At 39.8% G+C, this 22669-nt stretch overlaps 1 protein-coding gene across 1 annotated transcript in view; it reads left to right on the top strand.

Annotated features, from left to right (window-relative positions):
• The first annotated feature begins 4298 nt into the window (after window positions 1–4298).
• The window catches only part of cdh10a (cadherin 10, type 2a (T2-cadherin)), a 33175-nt gene continuing 14804 nt past the window's right edge, over window positions 4299–22669 (top strand). Inside the window, exons 1-4 of the mRNA XM_039790263.1 lie at window positions 4299–4474; window positions 10012–10353; window positions 17335–17629; window positions 20289–20408. Of these exons, the coding sequence (XP_039646197.1) occupies window positions 10144–10353; window positions 17335–17629; window positions 20289–20408 (625 nt within the window). The 5' untranslated portion in view covers window positions 4299–4474; window positions 10012–10143. The remainder of the gene's footprint in view (window positions 4475–10011; window positions 10354–17334; window positions 17630–20288; window positions 20409–22669) is intronic.

The raw sequence follows: 22669 nt of genomic DNA, 5'->3' as shown, positions 1-22669 counted from the left end.
TCAAGCTCCAGGCTGGGCCAGTGATCATAATGTAGAACCAATATGTTCACAGGTTCAGTCCCTGTAATAGCCAACATGTGTCCATTAACAGACGTGTGAACTGTCAAAGTGTCCTTGAGTGAGGACCTGAACCTTACCCTGTACCATCTCACCCAGTGTTAGTTGGTCTGGGGTAAGAGCCTCAGCTGCAGTAAATCTGTAAAATGTATGCAAATGTAAGTCATAATGGATCAGACTCTACCCTCCAATTCTGCCAACCTTGGGGGTGTAATTACAGTATGGAGTAATTTTACGAAAGTCTTATGAAGAGAAGGGTACAGGTACTGGCCAATGCCTGACACCTTTGATGTGGACGAAGACACACTGAGCAAGTCTCGGTTTTCGATGACATTTCTTCACCTTTATCAGCGGGAAAACTGCTGAGAAATCTAGATCAAATGCTGAATCAAACGGTGGTATAGGGTATGGTGTTTACGTGCTCCACAATATGTAATCAGAGAGAAAGGATTCCCTATATAACAGCCCCGCACCACTGACAATCTTCTGAAAAAGATGGAGCGCCATCAAACAATTAACTTCAATTCAATTTTATTTATAGTATCAAATCATAACAAGAGTTATCTCAAGACACTTTACAGATAGCGTAGGTCTAGTCCACACTCTATAATTTACAAAGACCCAACAATTCCAGTAATTCCCCCCAAGAGCAAGCATTTAGTGTGACAGTGGTGAGGAAAAACTCCCTTTTAGGGAGAAAACGTGGCATTATTAAAGTACTGCTGTGTTTTCTACTGAAGCAACGGTTTTGTTAAAGTGCCCATATTCTGCTCATTTTCAGGTTCATAATTGTATTTTGAGGTTATACCAGAATAGGTTTCCATGGTTTAATTTTCAAAAAACACCATATTTTTGTTGTACTGCACATTGCTGCAGCTCCTCTTTTCACCCTGTGTGTTGAGCTCTCTGTTTTCGCTACAGAGTGAGGCATCTCACTTCTATCCCATCTTTGTTGGGAGTCGCACATGCGCAGTAGCTAGGTAAGGACTACTAGCTGGAAGCTAGCGCTGCTAGCGGTTAGCCACCTTGTTCTCAATGGCGAAAACACTGCTACAACACTATAGAACTACTGACATGTCCTTCGTCTGCAGGTATTCCACGCAAAGTTGGAAGTGCGTCCTCATTTAGAAGAAGTCTCTCGGCTAATCCTGCCCTGTACTGACCGAAGTTGGAGAAACCGATAGCGGATGCGATAAGAGCTAAAGTGGTTAGCCAAATGTTTCGGCCGATGATGTAGACGGCCCTGCCGATTTTGACCAGCTGATACGGAGACTGAAGGCAGGATACATTCAGAAACCTGTATCTCACTCAAAACAGCATGGATGGTATTTTTTCCAAGTTTGTATGCGTGTGGAAGCACCAGAGACACAAAATAACAACACAAATCCCAGAAAAATAGTTTTTTTTCATAATATGGACACTTTAAAGTGTTCCTGCAGCTATGAAATGGGAGGAATTGAAATACCCAGTGTACTCAACAACAATTAAGAATCCCCTAGAAACAAGCAAAGGTCACTTTGGTACTAGCTGTATTTTTGAAAGCTAAAGTATTTCCTCGCTCAGTTCTGGCCTTGACAAAACTTTTTTTTCCCCTTTCTTTTTTTTCCGACTGACAGCCAATCTATTTGATTCAGCTATTCCAACGCTATACAGTTCTCACTGCAAACAATGCTGTCAGAGATGAAGCCAACCCCAAAACCACAATGCACAGCTGCACACATGGCAGCTAAGTATTTCTGTAAAGGAATATTGACTTAAATAAACCATACTGTGCTGCTTTTCTTTGCAATGTGGTTTATTTAGCAAAGTGAATGACCATCCTTTGAAAGATTGACATATTTTCACCATGCGATCTATAACCAATGAAACTCTGGCACTCACAGATAAGTAGTCTTCTTGCGTAATATAGGCAAAAACAAGCTTACAGCTAAAAACCATCATCAGCGTAAGTGATGACGCTGATGATGGCTTCTAGCTAAAAACATGTTCATTTTTTGTATGCCTACCTGTACACCCTGTGTTAGTTTGTAAGGGATCGTGTGGCTGCGTACGATGCTAAAAGCAGCAACAGGAGACAGGATTTGAGTTTTCATTGCTCAGCTAATGTGGCCTTGTCATTGCCATACAGAGTGCTATATCAATAACCTGTCAGCACCTGCGGTTGTTATGCTAGCACAGCAAACAGTGGGCAGACATCCGCACTTGAGCGTTCCTTTGAGAAGGCAAGGGAAATCAGAGAGCTAATCAGCAGCAGCTAGGACTGTGGAGGTGAATACAAGTGCAGCAAGAAAGTGATGCTGATGGGAGCCGACACACAGAATTGGGAGAGGATCAGGAGACACCCTTACTTAAGGAAGCTGTTTCCTCAGCCTGGAAAACTTTGATTTAATGTAATGGAGTCCTCATCACAAGGGTAGCACGAAAGCAATGGGAATTTGGAAATTGTTTGCCTGGAAAGCGTGTGAAATAAAAATGAGAAAGATTTGAATTTTTGCGTGTATAAAGTATTTGAGAATGGTGGCTCTGGAAGATAAAATGTTTCTATATATTTCCTGATACGGTTGCGTACAATGCTTGTTCTCGTTTTCTGATGTTTGCACAGAGTTGTTTGGGCTGCGTAACAACAGAGTTATAAATGTCCCAGGGGTATAGATAGCAGGTAAATTAATACTAATTCTATGCAGAGATGTACAAATTAGCCTGTTTTTTTATTTTTTTTCCAGTGGCTTGTTAGTAAGGAACACCAAACACACACAAACAAACAAACAAACAAACAAACAAACAAACATTCACACCCGTCATACATACAAACAACACAACACAAGCCAACACATGCACACATGAAGAAGAAAAATAGAAACGCACACCTACTTCTTAATCTCCCAGCACCATGAACACAAAGAGGGAGCGAATTATGGAGTGTGAGGACTTGGCTTGGTATCAGAGGGAGGCTACCTCGCCCGCTTGTTTGGATGTTAATTAGTTTGGCCTGTTTGCATTTTTGTTTATCTGGTGCAGAGAGCTTGAGCTGATAATCTATTCACAGTGATATTGAGAGATAAAACTTGAGCTCAGATGAGGTTGGCCAGTGTAACTGCTGCTTTTCTTAAATTATTCATCAACAGTGGAGCTCTGAGTGGCATCCCATGCATTTCAAAGTCACTTCCGCTGACCGTTTATCTGCTCGAGGTACATGTCGGGGACGTATATCGGCATCTAAGGACGCATCGCTGCCCGGCCCTCTCTGTCTCACCCCTCAGCATCTCCATGATAAATTATGCCCCCACTCCATTCCCTTCAGTTGAATTAAAATGCTGTATCACTCAATAGGCACGTACTATATTGAGACCTATTGATATGCATCCGACATGAAGCATGTAATGAGATGAGATGACAGAGTGCCTGGACTGCATGTGCACCTGTCACATACTGCCGGCCAAGTCAGCGGGGTAAAAGACGAAGATGAAGATGAACAGACCAACACACACACACACACACACACACACACACACAACACACACACACCCCTCGCTGTGTGGCTGATTTACAAGTTATGGCCTTTTTCTCCTTCATTCCACTTGTCATTGAAAGAAGATTAGATGGGGAAGATTGCTTTAGACATCAAACATCATACGGTCGATCCGTCATAGCAGTCGCTTTCAGCGCAGCCTCTTATAGAGAGCTTTCTGGATGCATTCACAGTATGAAAAAAAAAAGGGAAAACACTGCGCCTTCCCAGTGTCCAACCTCGCCTTCAGCCTCTCTAACCTCCCCTGTTTCTCCATTCCACAGTCAACTGATGCTCACTGGGATGTAAGGGCACTATTTTCTCCCTTTACCCCACCCCCACTTTTTCCCTTCCCTTTGCTTTTCTTCCTGTTTTCTCTCTCCCTTTTCTTTATCGCCAACTTGTGAATGGCAGCCAATCAGGGGCAAAGTCGCCTCAGCCTCAGCCTCGGTGACATCCACCGCCAGAAGTGATGCACTGCTAGAGAAAGAGAGAGGAGGGGATAGAAAGAAGAGAGGGGGGGGGGAGGAGGGAGAAACAGAGAAAGACAGAGAGAGAGAGAGAGCGATGATAGAAAGTAAGTGTAGAGGAGGAAAGGGAGAGAAGCCAGAGAGCGGGGAAGAAATGGAGCGAGGGAGGGCAGAGAGAAAGAGAGAAGCATAGAGCGAGTGAGGGAAGCAGGCAAGAGACTCTCTCTCTCTCTCTCTCTCTCTCTCTCTCGTCTCTCTCTTGCACAGACACACACACACTCCCATACACATTCGCACCAGCTGTGCTGTTGTCAGTCTTGGAATGTAAGCACTGCCGTGAGGAGTCAGATTCTCCAGCGCTAAGCACTGCTAAGGAGTAGGGACACAGCACCGTGCACTCAGTGACACAGATGGATGCTAAGCTGTAAAACTCAAAAAGGTAAGGGCTTTTTCTGGTGTATGTTAAAGGACATATTTATATTTTGTCTGCTTCCAGACTCCAGGGGATGATCTGTTTTTTTTTGTTGCGCTGTGACGAAGCCCGACTAATGCAGCACTGTGGCCATCTCATGAAAAGAAGTGTTGCAACTTCAAAGAGGTCGAAAACAGCTAAATTGACCGAAGCAGGGAATGTTTAGATCTGCTGTCTAATGCTCTAATCTTGAATCTGTCTTTATAATCTATTTGTGTACAAGGTGTGCTTGGAAATGGAAAAAAAAAAAAATATATATATATATATATATATAAAAAAATATGGACGTGGTAGTACCACAGTAGATTTTTGTTAAAAATTTGAACTTTAAGCTTATCAGTGATGCCTGATAAAACAAACCTAAACATTACTACTAGGAAGTGTTTTTAGCATATATTAATTCCCTTTAAATGAATAGAAAAAAAATATGAACCTGTCACACGGGAATAACACTGCATATGTGCAACTCTGTAGCATTATATTGTTTGTCAGACTGTGCTTTTTTTTTATTTTAATTTTTTTAATATTAGTACTGACTTTGTCAACCCAATCCAAAGTGGTTTTCGGAATCCATAGTGTGCAATAGAGGACGCCCATACATCTTATCTACGTGTGTAGATGCATGTGCTTGGCTATGTGCATATATATAAGAATACAAGTATATGTACATATGCGTTTGCACCTGTTCCAAGTGTCCATTCCAGGCTCTCTCTCAGTGTGTGTGTGTGTGTGTGTGTGTGTGTGTGTGTGTGTGCGTGTGTGTGCAGACGCATTTGTCTGTCTGCTGAGATGCCGTGAGCGTGAATCATACTGGTGATGTGCTCTGGGCAGATTTGATGGAGAGGCACTGTACCATTCATATCTCTAAAAACGCATGAAGGTGTTTATCATGGTGTTCGGGCGGTGCAGCGAAAGCAGCCAACAGTGTTGCTGAGTATGTACATGTGCATATCCTCCACAGCACGAAACTTAATCCACCCCTTACTCTTCTTCGCTCTTCTCTCTAACCGCGTAGTCCTCGGGTGTGCTGCCTCACACACCGACAGCTTTACAGTCACCAAAGTGATATATTAGGGTGTAGTAGTGTGCTGTGCACCGGGTCATCCATGTAACGCCATTACTGTTTAGTGCAAATTAGCCACTAACGCGCTCCCTGAATTATTGTCAGATATGAAGTGACCTTTCGGTGTAGAAATGAAAAGGAGGTGGAAATCCATTCACCCACACATGTACAGAGGCTCTCATGAGCATTCACACAGCTAGCTTTAAAGGATAAAACATCATTTTGGAAAACACTGTATACGTTAGTGAGGAAACGGGGATCAGGGAGACGGATATCGGGCTATTCTCTGGACAAATTAATGGTATTAATACGGACATTTTAGTCAGTTTTAATTAAACCCCAGCATTTGAATATCCTTCCAATATCTTTTGCCAGAGTGTACTATTTTTGTGGTTTAGCTATGCTAACCTGGAAAGCCTTTCCTTCACATACTCTAGATCTATAGCGAGACATATGGGTAGGTTAATTGATTATTATTACCTTGTTAAAATGCATACTCCCTTCTGAAAGCCATCTCAATGAAAGCATTATTTTAAATAATGGAGTGGACTTTGTTACATGTTCAATGTCAACATACCCTTTTCAAGAAAAGAAAAAAAACAGGCCCTCCCTCACTTTTAGAGTGGCTTTTCAACAAGGAAGTGTGCACTGTATCACAAAATTGCTTAGAGGATTTCAAAACATGAGTAAAGCTTGCTGAGGTTTGCCATAGACTGCAGCCAGTGGAGGCAGACTTGGGAAGGTCTAGGGCTCCACCAATTGGAGGCTTGTACAGGTGCTGCGTCTTGGTACATCGACGCCCCTGATGCTAGATTTACATTCGTCTGTGCTGCTCTGTCAATACCAGCAAGAAATCACTCGAGCTACTCAAAGTGCCGATCACAAAAACACCAGAGTCTTTGCACCCAACTCACATACGTGGTTAGTTTGTCGCTGGAAAAAAAAACGCTGCATTTTGCCAGCCGTAAATGATGTTATTGGATAAACGGTGCACATACAAATGACCAAAGACTGGTCATGGCACCGGTTTTGTGACCTTGCAACTCTCCTTTGCTCTTCTTTGTCTTTACCACACCCAATTAATGTACCTCTGCCTGTGCTCACACAATATAGTCACTTGTTGAATTCCTCAAGAGAACAACATACGGCTATAATCAAAATGGTGTTTTGAATGCCAGTTTTAAATGTGGTTGATTTTTGGTTTCGGATGGGAGATGTTTAATCATGTCGCCCCACCCTTATGCAACTCTGCATCTCTGTGTGTGTCTCGATTTGCTTGGATTTAGAGGTGCATGCTACTGTAAGAATGTGGAATATATTATAAGATCATTTCATGAAATACATGTTAATCAAAATGTGACTCATGACGGAAGTCCACCGACTACTTCAGACAAATGTGTCCTTTGCTTTAAATGGGAATATATGTCGTATTCAGGAGCTTTACGGTTAAAAGGGCAATTTTACATTAAATCCATGCAAACGGCGTGGAATGTTTTCACTGGGCCAAAGTTGAAGCAACGGTCTGTACAGCACAGATGGTCAGTGTACGTAGGTGTTCATATTCTCCCATGTATAGAGGATTATCAATTTATTATGCATGCAAGACCTCTTGAAAAGGTTTGCAAACTAGACTTCTGCTGCACATATTTATTGTCCTACTAAAGTCAGAGAAGCCATGAAAGTGCTTAGTTTTAATGTTTGTGGGTAAGCCTGCGTGTTCAATTTTGGGATGCATGTGCCTACAGATTTATACAGACTAATGTGCGAGGCTGTGCTTTTCTGGGAAGAATATCCTGATGAACAGCTAGTTTATATCTGATCAAAGATATTCTTATTCAGCAAAACAAGAATGTATAATTTTGCAGATTACAGAATTGGAGCACAGCGGAGCTCTTGCCAGAATGTGTCTTAGCCACGATTAAGAATAACAACCCTAGACAACACTTTAAAAAGCATACTCAACCATTTCGGTCCCTTCACATCTCTGTTTTTAATGCCAAGCCATATAAGCTGTCTACAACTTAATCTAATCATAAAGTATTTTTTTTAACAAACTCCACTATTTAACAGGACAAATGAGTTGAGATAATTCAGCTAGAGTCTATAGGATCTGGCATTGATTCAGCAAGCTCACTCATCCTTTAATGGAGTGTTTGGAAGAATTCTGAAAAGACACACTGGCCTAATGCTTAATAGGCCCACCACATCAAAGATTAATATCCAGAATGCTATTAAAACTCAAGGGCAGGCTGGAATGATAATTAGAAAATGCAATCACAAGCATCAGACTAGATTAATTGCAAGGCGGCGTTTCCTGATTTCGGGAACTCACGTGTCACACTCATGCCCCATTATGGGCATGCACAAGAAATAAAAAAAAAATAATGTAGCAGTGATCAGCAATTTACAACACTACCTATATTTTATCTCTTCTACTGAAGCAGTACATTTACAAAATTAAAATTCATGTCCTGGCATCAGAGAAAGACACACAGCTGTAATTCATATTCTTGCAACATTTTTATAGATTATTCAAAGGTTTAATAACAATGATTATTGTACCTTTATTTGTATAGCACCTTTTATACATTTAAATGCAACATACATAAGATAAGGTCATACGTGGAGAACAAAAAAATCAAAAGGTGAAGAGCTAAAAGTAGTAAAAGTGGCGGTAGGAAAAAAGCTACAAATGAACCACATTAACTAAATGCCAGCCTGATTAGGTAGGAGTTTGGTCAAGTCTACCATGCTGCTTAAGGTAGTGAGTACGTATGGATGCATGTTCATCCGAAACCAACTTTGATCAACTCAATCAAAAAAGTATTCAGAAGACGTGGAAAGTATCGCTGATTTAACAGATATAACTGGGCGAAGCTGGTCCGAGTGTCTAAGAAAGAGCCGAGTGAGCAATGTTTTAGGTTGAGATCTCATTAGCTTACTTATTTCATTTTCATTTCAAAGGATTACATTCATTCATATTCCGTACTTCACTTTCATCAATGGGACCATAATACTAATTTGTCCGTAGAGAGTAACAGGCCCTTTGTTCATGTGAATACTTCCACTGATAATACAGTCCTTATTTAAGAGCTCTGAACAAAAGCAGAGGGATTGCTAAAGTAGCATGTGCCCAACTTTATACAGCATACCCTGAGGTACACAGCGAATGCTTGTCAGGCTGTCTCTGGTCCTCTGGCCCTCGCACGGGAACCCTACTAAATAGGCTCTTTTAGCAAGAGAGGCAAGATTTATTAGGATTAACTTCCAAAAGACCATGAATTATGCATGCACACCCAAATTACCTATCAGGACAAGTCCTGGCGGTGACACAGCCTAAGTGACAAAGGAAGACTACCAATACCACAAAATACCTTATCACAGTCACAAAGCCTGACACATACCTGGGGGTCATTGCGGCGATTCCTTACGTCTATGTAGATTTTCTCCTTTTAGAGTCCATCATAACATATTGGGAGGGTGGGGGGGGAATACAAATCTATGGAATTAACCATCAGTATGCATATATGCACAGACAGATTGGAGTTAAAACCTTGGAGAAAACGGCTAAGGGGGATGGAAAAGATATGCGTCTTTAGCAAGACAATTTATCTCTGCACACGGTTGTGCAGGTTGCTCTGTAGCGTTGTAAATGAATGAGTGCATAGCAGGGGATACAAATACAAAGTTAGTGTCAGTTGAGTGTTTTACAGTGGTGCCTTTGGCAAATGGCAGAAACATTCTGCTCCTCGACAAGCCTGCATTTAGCTATTAAAATACACTCACTGTTTGTGCATCATCAGTAATGCAACTTAAGATTGGTGAAGTGCTGCTCACGCTTTTACTACGGAAATAAAAAAGAAACAAGGAAACATTCCAGGTAGCTGCAGTGAGTAAACTTAATTTGACAAATGTACTGTGATGATCGCAGTCTCTTGTTGACGCATTTAGATTGCAGTGGCTGTTATATTTTTTTCAGTCATTAATCACTCCCTTAGAAGTTTGTCTAATGACCCCTACGGCATTAGTTTTGCATACTTTCTTATCATTAGATTATTTAAATGTCATTAAACAAGTCTACCCGAATAGGTTTCTAAATAAGGGTTGAATAGTTTTAGAATAATGTTCATTAATTAGAACTTCTTCATTTAACAACCATTATATATACATTTTTTTTTTTGTTTACTCATCTTAGACAAATCCAATCACGGAATTAGCATTGTGAAGCTGTGATTGCAGAATTAGCTGCTGCCCTGGTAAAAAAATTTGCAATTGAAATAGAGAAATGGCATACAGAGTTTTTATGTACATCAGTGTTGCCCAATGGTTGTCCACAATCTGTCTCAATGGATCTTAACTGGTTGGGGTTTGAAGCCTATTGTAAAAGAGATACACAAGTGTCGTGAAAGTGCTTCTTCACTAAAGTGTCCTCTTTTCGCAGGGATCCAAAGGACATCAAAGAGAGGAATACAATGTCTGTTCTGTTGACACTGCCTTCCAGTGTTCATCCCATCAGAAGCTCATTACCATAATTCAGAAGTCATCCAGGACATTTCCCAGCTGATTGGATACCATGATAACCAATCAGGTTCTGCTTCTCCTGATGCTCTCTATCCTGTGGCCCAGTACTGCCCTGCCTTTCACACCTGGGAATATTGGGAATCTGTTTGGGATGCCAGAGAGTGATGGCAGGATTCTCCAGCGCTCCAAACGTGGATGGATGTGGAATCAATTCTTTCTGCTCGAGGAGTACACAGGAAATGACCATCAATATGTCGGCAAGGTACCGTGTTTAAACACATAGCCTGCAGACTAATTATAGAAGGTTTAGCTTGTTGAAGTGGTGTTTGATGTAATTGGCTGAAGACGAATGGGCTGCCAGAAATCTGGCTGTTACAGGCACAGTTAACTGGAGCTATCAGATACACAGTGAGTGCACATGAACTGCTCTCTTCCTGCAGTCTTGAACAGTCCTTTTTGTAAAGTACTTTTTATCGCATGGTTTGCTCACTTAAAAAAATAAAAAACATACTATTACTGTATATGTAAAATCAAAATGACTGATTTATTGTTGTGCAGATGCCATCAATGTAAAAAGGAATATTTCCTCGATACCCAAAACACAAGGTGTGGCTTTTTTTTTTACATTAAATATGAAATAATTTTCATGAGACGAGCTTCACACCACCGCTCAAATCAGCCAATAATGCCAAGGGTACATGAGTCATGAGCTGAAGCTCCCTGTTGGCAAGTCCTATTCAAAAGAAAATCACTTTTCTTTATTTCAAAATGTCCACATAAAGAGGTAAATAGGACTGGGTACCAGATTCAATACTTTTTTTAGGCACCAACCAAATTGCCTCCTAAGTATGGAGTATCGAAAATTGCCTCATCATTTAATACCATATTTAAATACCTAGGGAGCAAATCTCATCAGCGTCAGTGAGCCAATTAGCATGCAGCATGCTTCTACCAAGATCTAATAATGCTGGTGATTGGCTGTCTAATGTTACACGTCATAGAGAGATGCAGGAAAAACTCTACGTTACGCACAGAGACTGGGCTCACGTAGTTGTAGCTGAAACATAAGTACAAATAGTTGTGTCGTAGTGCTTAATGTTGTAATTTCCTTTTGTTAAAATGGATTTTATGAAATTTTTATGGAAAAAAAGTATCAATCAGGAACCGGTATTGAAGTCACAGTATTGGTACCGGAATCAAATTCTTTTTAACAATACCCAGTCCTAGAGGTACATAGACATTGTAAAGGAAAAGAAACCGAAATAAAATCTGTAGAAAGCAATGCCTGGTGCTCTGTAATTGCAATCACATTCTGACATTCTACATACTTTCACAAAGTGTTCACAAACATAACATGTACCTAAGGGACAAACATGCAACTGCATATGAAGGAGCTACTTTACTTTGTATACAAGTTTGACAAAAAACACAGACAGGGTACAAATGTAATAATCAATACCAGGCCAAGGCCCAGACAAATCAGACTCAAAACATGCATACATTTAAAACCAGTCTCAGATGTCAGATAAGATGTTTCAGACCAAATTCTAAAAATGCAGCTCTCGCAAGACACTTTTCTCAGAAGAATCAGAGAAAAAAAAAGAAAAAAAAAAAAAAGAAAGGAGAGTTTCGGGACAATGCTCCTCCTCCCCACCCACCCAGATTAGAGAGGTTCTTGTCAGCTCACCCATGCTAGCACTATAAAGACAGGTGTGATGGGGAACGCTACAGTTATCAACTCGAGGGAGGGAAATGAGGTGACTGTCGACAGCCAATTTTCTCAGAGGAAGCTGGCTTTCATCACACACCTCATACTCCGGAGTAAACAAGTGTCTTGTGCAAGGTTGAGTAGGGGGATATGACAACTTCTTTTGCAAAAAAAACATCATCCTGATGTGGTGAAAAGAAAGGAACAGCAAAAATAAATGGAATATGGAGAGGAGGAGGAGGAGGAAGAAGAAAACATATCAATCAAGAAGGCCCAATGAAATCCACCTAGCTGTGTTATGTGATGAAGCAGCAAAGCAAATGCTAATAACTATAAATGGGGCCATTCCTCGATATGTCGGGGGGGGGGGGTTGCGGGGCGCCCCCACACCACCCCTTTTTTTTTTTTTTTTTTTCCCATTAAACCACCCCCAAAACATGCGGCTGTAATGCATTACTGAGGGGCAGGGAGGGGGCATAGTGCAGACACATACTGCCATTCTGCTTTACAGAAGGAACTGCAGTGATCCATATCACTAATTATAATCAGTTTAACTTTAGAGTTTTGGACAGAGAGACAGACCGGGATGGTGACAGAGACGACATGGAGAACAAGTTTAAGGATAGATACATAAATATAGAGACCATATCAAAAGATGGACGGATAGATAATAATAGAGAGAATAATCAAGCGATCATTTAATCAACAGTGAAATAATTGCCGCCTATTTTTTCCCAAGCAAAAATGCCATATATTCTCAATTTGTCGTTTTCCTTTGTCATATATGACAGTAAACTTAATATCTTAAGGTTTTACTGTAGACTATTAGACAGACAAAACAAGAACGTTGATGACACTGCCAAGTGGGCCCACTGATCAATAATGAAACTGATTGTTAAAGCCCTAAAAACAAGTTATAAGTTGGGTGGATGGATAGAAAACAAGTTGATAAACCGATATTAGAGCAGCGATGATTCAAGTGCAGTCAATTCATCGATACATAAATACACGGAAAATGATTCCACTATTTAGTTCTTTTACAACTTATTAACAGTTTGCGTCATTTCATAAGCAAAAAGGCCAAACAAGATATGCTGCCGAAAAAAAACAAGCAATTTCAAGACACCGCCTTAGGCTCTGGGAAATTATTATGTGCATTTTTTATTTATTTTTTTTTCCCCCCCAATAGGAAAAATGGGAGGATAATGACAATGGCAGACAGACAAACAAATAAGAGGTTAGATGGACAGGGAGATGGAACGAGATACCAAATGCAAAAAAAAAAAATCACTTTCATGCCCGGCACAAAGCCATCACAGCCTTGATGGCCCTCCTCATAAAGATCATTTAATGGCCTTTGCAGTGCACTGTGGGAGACCTTGTTTATTTCACATTCAATCAAACCTCTCCAATCAACCCACACACACTCACTCACTCACTGTCACTTGAGGTTGATTTCTTGATTACGCCAATCAAATCTGATGTAAAGAACAGCCACACTCTTGTCTAGCTCGCCTTTTAACTGAAATGGAGGCAGTGCACCACTGGGACTGCACCATATAACAAATGCAGCTCATATTGCTTATCAAGGTGTTCAAAATGCATGCTCCTTTGAAGCCTACATTTTGAGCGGTGCTGACGGATAACTCACAGAATGATAAGAAAAGTAACTGCATAGCAAGAGTAAGGTTTGGAGCACTTACTCAGCAGTTATTGTCAACACTGGAAAAAAAGAGCATGGTGTATTTAGTGATTGTAAATATACTATGCAGCGGCTGTGCATTTATCAAGCTTAAAACCCTTAAATCTCATTTTAACTGACTTTCACGGGGCCATTAATGAGTGTGAGCACTCAGTGTGTGCAGCTGTGGTGCCCTACTTCTTAAGCAGGGCTGTGAAGTGTGAACACTTGCAATGCTGAGCAATACAACCACAAACTTTGAATGTTGGAGCATTTGAGTGGCGTGCTTGAAGTGAACTAAATCCTATTAAACCCCGGATACACTGTATTGTCTTGTGCTTTGCAAAGGAAATGTGCTGCTCTAAATTAGAAAATTCAAGGTAGCTCACTTTGTTGTGTTAATATTTTTGCCAATACGTCTCCTTGAGATTTTGCAAGGCCGTGCTCGATCCATTTCTGCATGAATTTTGCAGAACTTGTATGAGCTCTGAAAACTACAAAGCACACCGGAGATACTGTATGCTGCAACTTTAACCTGCATAATATACATTATAGTTCGGTGTCCCAATTGTAAAGATTTTTTGCCTATGTCTTAAGAGACAGAGGGAAGAAGAGTAATTATTCTGTATCCATTCTGCACTCTATTTTTGCTATCTCCTCTGTGCAGCAGCGAGCAATGCTTACCAGAGACCTGACAAGAATTGCCAATGATTTTGCCGCTTTACTGACAATTCCTTAGTGTTTGTGCAAGGCGATTTAACTCATCAAGGCTCTCTTCTGTGCTTCTGTTGTAAGGCCTTGAAAAGGCTGTGTTTGTGCTGCAAGGCCTTGAAAGGAGAGCCACTAAATCTCTGCAAATATAGTGCGGTATAGTGCTAACATTTGATTTTGTTAAGGCTGTGTGGAAAACACTTTGTGGCACACTTTGTCAAGTGTATCAATATCATTTTTTTTCTAGCTGTACTAGATGTAACAGATTTGCAATACATGTTAGGTACAGAGTTTTAATCAATTTAGCTTGGTTGCTACACTTTAAGTCACTACACTAAATACTTTCTATTATTACCATTTCTATGAGACATCCCTGCAGAAATCAAATCTTAAAACTTCCACATTGCTGGTCGATTTAGATGTACAGGAGCGCCATTATTTTTTAGATTGCATGTTATCTCATAATGACTCAGTACACATTGCTTACTTCTGCAAAAAGGTCTCCTTATTTGCACTACCACTCAGTAAGAAATCTATGGAAAGAAGAGCTGTTTACCCATTTGATTAGGACATTGACAGCAGACATCCAATAATTAGCAGAAGTGCATGAGGTAAGGGCTTGGATGTCCCCAAGTATAGTGGAAATATGTAAAATGCATACCACAAGGTTCTACAAAGACTGTACAATTCCTATTATCCTGTAGACAGCTTGGCTGCATAGGGTGCAGGCTCCTTTGATGGCTCGCTGTTTGTTGCTTCTCAGGTTCCTTTTTTCACGGATTAACAACCACGACTGGAAATATGGTAATAATCAGATGAAAACTACCGAAAAATAGAATCAAAAGATTTGGAAGAGTGCAATTCTTGTGGTTGGTCTCGGAAATTGTATAGGCCTAATTATCACACAGGAAGCATAGAGCTGTATTTGAATGGCAACAGTTCTGAATATTAGTAAGGATGGTTGTCCAGCATTGCTTAGTGCATGTCCTAATCCTGCAGCCAATATACAGTACCACTACATAGACAATTCATTTCAAGGTAGAAAAAAAGGTGACTGTGGCACTCTTCCAAATCTTTTGATTCTATTCTTCGGTAGTTTTCATCTGATTATTACCATATTTCCAGTCGTGGTTGTTAATCCGGGAAAAAAGGAACCTGAGAAGCAACAAACAGCGAGCCATCAAAGGAGCCTGCACCCTATGCAGCCAAGCTGTCTACAGGATAATAGGAATTGTACAGTCTTTGTAGAACCTTGTGGTATGCATTTTACATATTTCCACTATACTTGGGGACATCCAAGCCCTTACCTCATGCACTTTTGCTAATTATTGGATGTCTGCTGTCAATGTCCTAATCATATGGGTAAACAGCTCTTCTTTCCATAGATTTCTTACTGAGTGGTAGTGCAAATAAGGAGACCTTTTTGCAGAAGTAAGCAATGTGTACTGAGTCATTATGAGATAACATGCAATATAGACTATACATCATTTTATTTTTATTTTTGGGAGTAAATGCACATACCACATAGTATATAAAACCGATCTGAATAAATAAATTCATACAGACACTCTACTGCTCACCATAATTAGCCTGCCATTCATCAATAGCAGTAGCAGCCTTCACATCTATAACATCTCATAAATCCATGGCTCTCTGGTGTACAGCTACGGAGAGAATTCATATCCACAAACAATGAATAGTCTGTCCCTTGAACACAAATATAAGTGAAAATTCAGAATGACTGCTATTCCTCTTTATAGACTTTGCATTGACGTACATGTGCATCAAAATATTTTCAAAAACAACGCCAAATACTGCGCATATTGTTGATTTAAACTTGACAGCATCTTGTTTTCACAAGCGTCCCATTTGCCTGAGAATAGCTAGCAATATATTCCTAATTTCCATTCAAAGTTGTACCGTTGACATCACTCCTCCAACTGTGGGGGGAAAAAAAATAATTAGTTTCCTCACAGCATGCCGACATTAATATTAATAAGTTGCTGACGTACATCTGTGTCCCTAACTTCATGTCATTTAAAATGTGAACCCATGAGATAGTGCTCTAAATATATCTGCTGACAGATCCAGTACAGTAATGAGCTTGAATCAAGTGTCTGTCACAGTATGCCGCCGTTACTCCTCCATGACACTTGGAGCCGCTTCAAGGTGATGGATAGGTCATAGGTGACTAATTTTAGCAATTGTTGCTGTAGGTCAGGTTTTCATCATTTTTCAAAAGGCACAATTTGGAAGAGAAATATAGACTAATATAAGACTAATTTGATCTGAACAAATGGAGTATGTCACACTTGACACTGTGGGTGCCAAAGCAATGTTCTGTTCTGAGAGTGAAACAGATAGATCCCTGAGTGGGTTCAGGCCATCATTTCAGCATTCGCAGTAGTGTCACAAGGTTTTCATATATCTAGATTATGGTGTAAATGTAGTGGAGCCCCACTTGGCCAAACAGTACAGTTTATTCAATGTATTCATTCCCAAGGAAGTCACGTAGCATGCACTGTTTATTTACTGCATGTTACGTAAATCAACTCGGGGATGAAAAATACAAACTAACCTAAGTGTCGAGATACAAGAAAAAAATGTATCAAGAACAAAAATAGCTACAAGTTGTGTAAATTGGCCAACTTGAGAGGCGTGTGAAGGACAATAATGAGTTAAAAGTTCATAAATGTTAGCTGAAACGGATGCATGCAATAGTTTAAAATAAAAAAAATAAAATAAAAAAAAGAGAATTGGAAACAGGGCATAAAGCTAAAATTGAAGACATGTAGAACAAACCTTTTTTTTCTTAGTAATGCCAAGACAAAAACATCCTTGGGTATACTCCTAAACTGGGAGACCCATGGCCAGAAATTTATTTATTTTGTCTTATTATTATTTAAGTATCTTATTTTAAGCCACAGCAAAAAAAAAAAAAAAAAAAAAATGTGGAGAGGTGTTCAAGGGACAATGCTTAGGACTTGTAAATATTCTGGATAACTCTTTTTCCATTGGTTACACAAAATGGCAACAGTGTGTTTTCTTGTCTGAAGATTGTGCAATTACAACCCCATACAACATTGCTATATTTGTACAAGTTTGACTCTATATGTATAAAATGTGTCTCCTTACTTTTTCAGCTGCACTCCAACATGGACAAAGGTGATGGCAATGTGAGGTATGTTTTGACTGGAGAAGGGGCAGGCACCCTGTTCCTGATTGATGAGAAGTCTGGGGATATTCATGCCACCAAGAGGCTGGACAGGGAAGAGAAAGCTATGTACACGCTCATTGCAAAGGTCCTGGATAGGAAAACCAATGCAGAGCTGGAGCCTGACACTGAATTTAACATAAAAATCCACGATATTAACGACAATGAGCCAAGGTTTGCAAAGGAAATCTACTTCGCCAGTGTCCCTGAAATGTCCGAAGTTGGTAAGTTATGATTCGTTTTAGTTCTTTTAGAGATGGCTGGATTTTTCCAGCACAAATGCCCAACTTTTTCTAATTTGGGATTTGCTGCTTTTCCATGTTTTATATTGTAAACTGTTGATTGGGCTGTTAGTTGGACAAAACATGCAATTTGAAGAAGTCCCCATAGACTGGTAAAAATCATTTTTTGTTGCATTTTATTATTGTTATTTCAGTGGAATAAACAAACTCGAAAATAACCCGCAGATAAACCTGTAAATTCAATAATCATAGGTTGCAGCCATACTTTATTTGTGTATGTATTTATGTATTCATACATTTGTCAATATATAATTAATACAATGCTGCAAAAAAACACTTTTCAGGCAATGTAGAAAAACCACTGAACAGTGTTGTTCATCAGCCGGATGCACTGTCCCATTGTGACGCCATATTCAGTTCTTCAAAGTTATTTACCGTTTTTGTGCTTGTTATTTGTTTGGTCAGGCTCATTGGGTATTCATAACTAGTAATGCCATTTGCCATTTTAATAGGCAGTAGAAATATTGAAAGTTTAGATTGTTAAAGTCTTTCCAATTAAGGATTTGCTTCATTGCCCTTCACTTCATCCTATTCAAGTCATATAAATAAAGCAATTGGCAAGGAATATAAACAAAGCTTATGAAAATAATGCATGCAGCTTGAAATCAATCCTCAATTATGCAACCACAAATTAATACACAGGAGCAATCAAGGGTAAATCAAAACCCAATTGTCTTATATGACAAATAACAATGGCCTATTTGAAATTCATAGTGCACTGTTCTTAGATTTCTCGGCTGCATGGATACTGGCAAAAGGTGGGTCAGGGTCACCACTACTCGTTTCTGGACTGATAAACTGCCTTATATGTTCAGACTGAACACACTGGTTAATCAGCCCAGCCAGCCATGAAAAATCAGCAGCTCCCTTTTATGCTATCAGTGCTGGGACTAAGTGGGACAGATGTTCACGGGTTCATTAGTATGCACGGAGACAGTCCGACCCTAAACAGGACACGGCAGAGGTCTCCTGAATGCCAAGGACATTATTTGCAATGTGGAGTTATTGAAACGCTTGGGTGGCTTACGCAGGACTTAATATGGAAGTGACTCAATGACAGAACATCTGAGAGAAAAATAGCTCCTACTAAGCTTACATATTTATTAGTTTCATCGTTTTTATTTACTTAGCACAGAAATGACACGTATCCAAGCAGCTATATCAATTGGTTGTTGAGGTTGGGGTTTTAGTGATATGATAGAGTAGGTTATAATGTTTAATACTGCCAAATATCTCTTTCAATATCGGTCGCTGGGTGTAATCCCAGCTGATAACACCAATACAGTGTCCCTGACCACAGTCATTATATTCCAGTTGGCAGTATTTATCTAATGTTGCCACACCTCTGGCTCTGACAACTGATGCATCAGTAATATGGCTTTGCTAAGCTAAAAGCAACACTGGCTGTAAGTGCAACCAGGGTACTTTTAGCCAGGAGTCTGTAAAGATACATACTTTATGACTAGATTAGCTATTTAAGTGTTTCAATACATAAGTTGATTACAACTCAACATTACATTTAGTTGTAGGGATGTCCCGTTCCCGATCACAGTTATCGGATCGGAGCCGATTTTGGCTTTTTGTTTTTAATGATCAGGTATCGGCACTCACCCTGTTTACCTTACCCCGATCATGTACATCAGCTTGTAGTGATCACAGCTTTTTATCCATACACGCCCTACACCATAGACGCACCGCCAGACTGCCTGGAATGCTGGCATTTTTAAACCAAGATGGGCGCGGCCACTCACCAGTGTCTTTCCAGAGAGGGTCTCGTAGCTTGCCAGCGCTTGGCAACAAGTAAAATAATCTGTCTTTCTTAGTACACTTTCTTTATTTTATTTTTTTTACAGCAGAAGATGACTAATTTGCTGCAGTAACTCAAAATGTATTAAGCTTAAGACACATTTTAGTTACTTTGTTTACTTAGTTCTTTTTGTTTAAAATAAAAAAAACAACCTTGTGTGCTATTATCCGAGCAACGACAAGTATCGAATTGGGACTCGGTTTTCGGCAGATATTCAATATTTAAAAGATCGGGATGGGATCGGGAGTCAAAAAAGCTGATTGGGACATCCCTATTTAGTTGTGCAACAAACGTACTTGTTTATTAGTAGGGTATGGTAAAAGATTGAATAATAAAACATCATCAGCGCCCCGTGATATATACTGTGGAAACCTTGATGACGTAGCACCTTTGAGTCTCACTGGCATTTAGAGAGAACCATCTACAAGGACACCAGGGTGTAATCAGAGCTATCACTTCCACTGAGGTGCCAGAAGAGAAGCAGTCTGCACGACTATCACTTTTGTTTCACAGTTCCGCCAGCTGCAGCAACTACCTTGTTGTTTCTTAGATAAAAAGGGAAGAGATGACTACTAATGTTCCGGATTGATTTTACTAAGACCTCGCTGCCTTTTTATAGCCAACTAATTAGATTTTAAACCATGGCCCTGATATTTCAAAAGCAAAGTAAATACAAATACAGTGAGTTAGTTATTTGATAATGTCGTGCAGTATCACTGCTTTGCCATTCAAATTGACTTTGCATGTTCTTTTTTTTTTTTTTCTCTCTCTCAGGTACATCAGTTGTCACCGTGACTGCCAATGATGCTGATGATCAGACGTATGGGAACAGCGCCAAGCTTGTCTATAGCATTCTACAGGGACAACCATACTTCTCTGTGGATTCTGAAAATGGTAAGCAGAACCCAGCAAGATCTCTTGGATGCAAGTCTGTAAACAGATATCTCGCACTGCAAAGTCTTTGAGAATTAAGTCATATAAAAAAAATAAAAAATGATTGTACTCCACTAAACTAAAAAATAATTACTTTTAGGAGCACATCACTGAGATGTCTTGTTTCAGCTGAAATGTTTATAGTTGATTTCATTGTATCTTTCAACTTTCAATTAAGTACCATTTATAGATCTGGATTGGTTTGCACCAGCTGTTTAGAGAAGAGAAGTTTTTTGCATAATGTCCTTCCTATATTCATAGTAATTAACCACTAACTAGTTTCAAACTAACGAGGTTCTAAATTGGGTTGCACCAGTCAAGTCAAGTAATGTCTTAGCTAGTACATTTTTCTGTAATGTGTAGGTTATGTCTTTAGTTTGGTTCGTTTCAGCAGGATTGTGGAAAAACTACTGGCCCCATTTTCATGAAACTTTGTGGAAGGGTGTAGCATGGGGCCAATAAGTAACCAACTCATTTTTGGAGCACAACTTATTTTTCTATTTCAATAACATTAAGAGATACCACATGGCCTTGTCATGATATTATTCGTCTAAGTCTTGTGATGGAAAAAAAAATAAAAATCTTTACTTGACTACAGGTCAAAGTTCTATAACAGCATCATCAACAGAAGGACGCTTAAGTAATCGAATAAAGAGATCTATAAATAAAGAAAAGGAGTGACCTAAAAAGCCAGGCCACTTCCCTAGATAGAAACATGTTCCAACTGAAGCAGGTCCAAAACCAGAGGTGGGACCTTATTCATTACTGGTACTGGATAGGATTGGAGAGGCTTCACTTGCAGTCGACTTTGGTGGTCAAAGTGAATTGAAAGACCAATCACGCTCTGAAGACCTTCACCCAACCAACTGTCAGACATCCAGCCCTACAGACAGCCTATCATGCTGTCAATCACTCTGTGTGTCTGTAATCCAGTCAAATGAATAGTCAAGATGCCAGCCCACAAGATAATCCTTCTGTGGGTGAGGAGGCTTATACAAGCACCTCCTCAGGCAGTCAGATGTCCTGTGACAAGAGCAGCCTTAAGCTTTTAAGGCAAAACTACATAAATTTAAACAAGATACTTCAAAATCGCAGGCTAAAAATGTTTTTAACTCAACCTTTAAAGTGCTCATATTATGCATTTTAGCTTTTTCCCTTTCCTTTATTGTGTTAAATATCTTTTTTTGGGCATGTAATAGGTTTACAAAGTGACCCCAAAGGGACTTACCATCTCCAACAGAAAACGCTGTTCACAAACTGCTCCAAACAGCTCTATTGTAGTCCAGCCTTTACTTCCGTGAAGAATGTGCGTCACTTTGTAACACACGTTATAATGCTTGCCTAGCTGCTAGCGTAGCACGCCCTCATACTCTGCTTCTGACTGGCTAGTAGTCCTTACCTAGCTACTGCGCATGTGCGACTCCCAACAAAGATGGTACAGAAGTGTGATGCCTCACTCTATAGCTAAAACAGAGATCTCAACACACAGGGTGAAAAGAGGAGCTGCAGCTCAACAAAAAAAAGGTGTTTTTTGAAAATTAAACCATGTAAACCTGTTCTGATATAACATCAAAATACAATTATGAACCTGAAAATGAGCATAATATGAGCACTTTAAAATCATGAAGCTACAACATTGAAAATATATTGCGACATTTTTGTTTCTATTCATGTCTACTGTAGATGTTAATGATGTTACTCTTTATTCAGTCTGATTCTGCAAAATGTGTGCCTCTTAACGGGACACCATATGTTGCATTTTTATCGTTGTAGAAGACAAATTGGTCCATATGCTACTCGGTTGTTACCTCTAGAAGTAACCAGGTGTAAATAATTAGAAACAACTAAGCCCTACGAAAGAACTACTCAGTGTGGTGCAACCCATTTTAAGTATGCCTACTTAATATAATGTACCTTTATTACTGTTATTACTACGCCCAGTTTGAACTTACAAACAGCTGGTGCAACCGGCTCCTGCACCTTTATTTCTTTTTTAAAACTACTGCACGTTAGCAGGGTTGCAAATGGGCGGAAATTTTCCGGTAAATTTCCGGAAACTTTCCATGGAAAGTTTAGCTGGGGAATTTTGGAAACATTGCAATTTGGAAACTTTCATGGGAATTAACGGAATTTAAGGGAATTTGGATGGGATGTAGTCCTTGGGCTCAAATGCAGTACTGTCTTCAAACAGCTTCGATCTGCTGCTGAATGTTGGATTCTAG

The sequence above is a fragment of the Perca fluviatilis genome, chromosome 22 (genome assembly GCF_010015445.1).
Source record: "Perca fluviatilis chromosome 22, GENO_Pfluv_1.0, whole genome shotgun sequence".
Lineage (NCBI taxonomy): Eukaryota > Metazoa > Chordata > Actinopteri > Perciformes > Percidae > Perca > Perca fluviatilis.
This window is presented reverse-complemented; position numbering and strand designations above follow the sequence as displayed.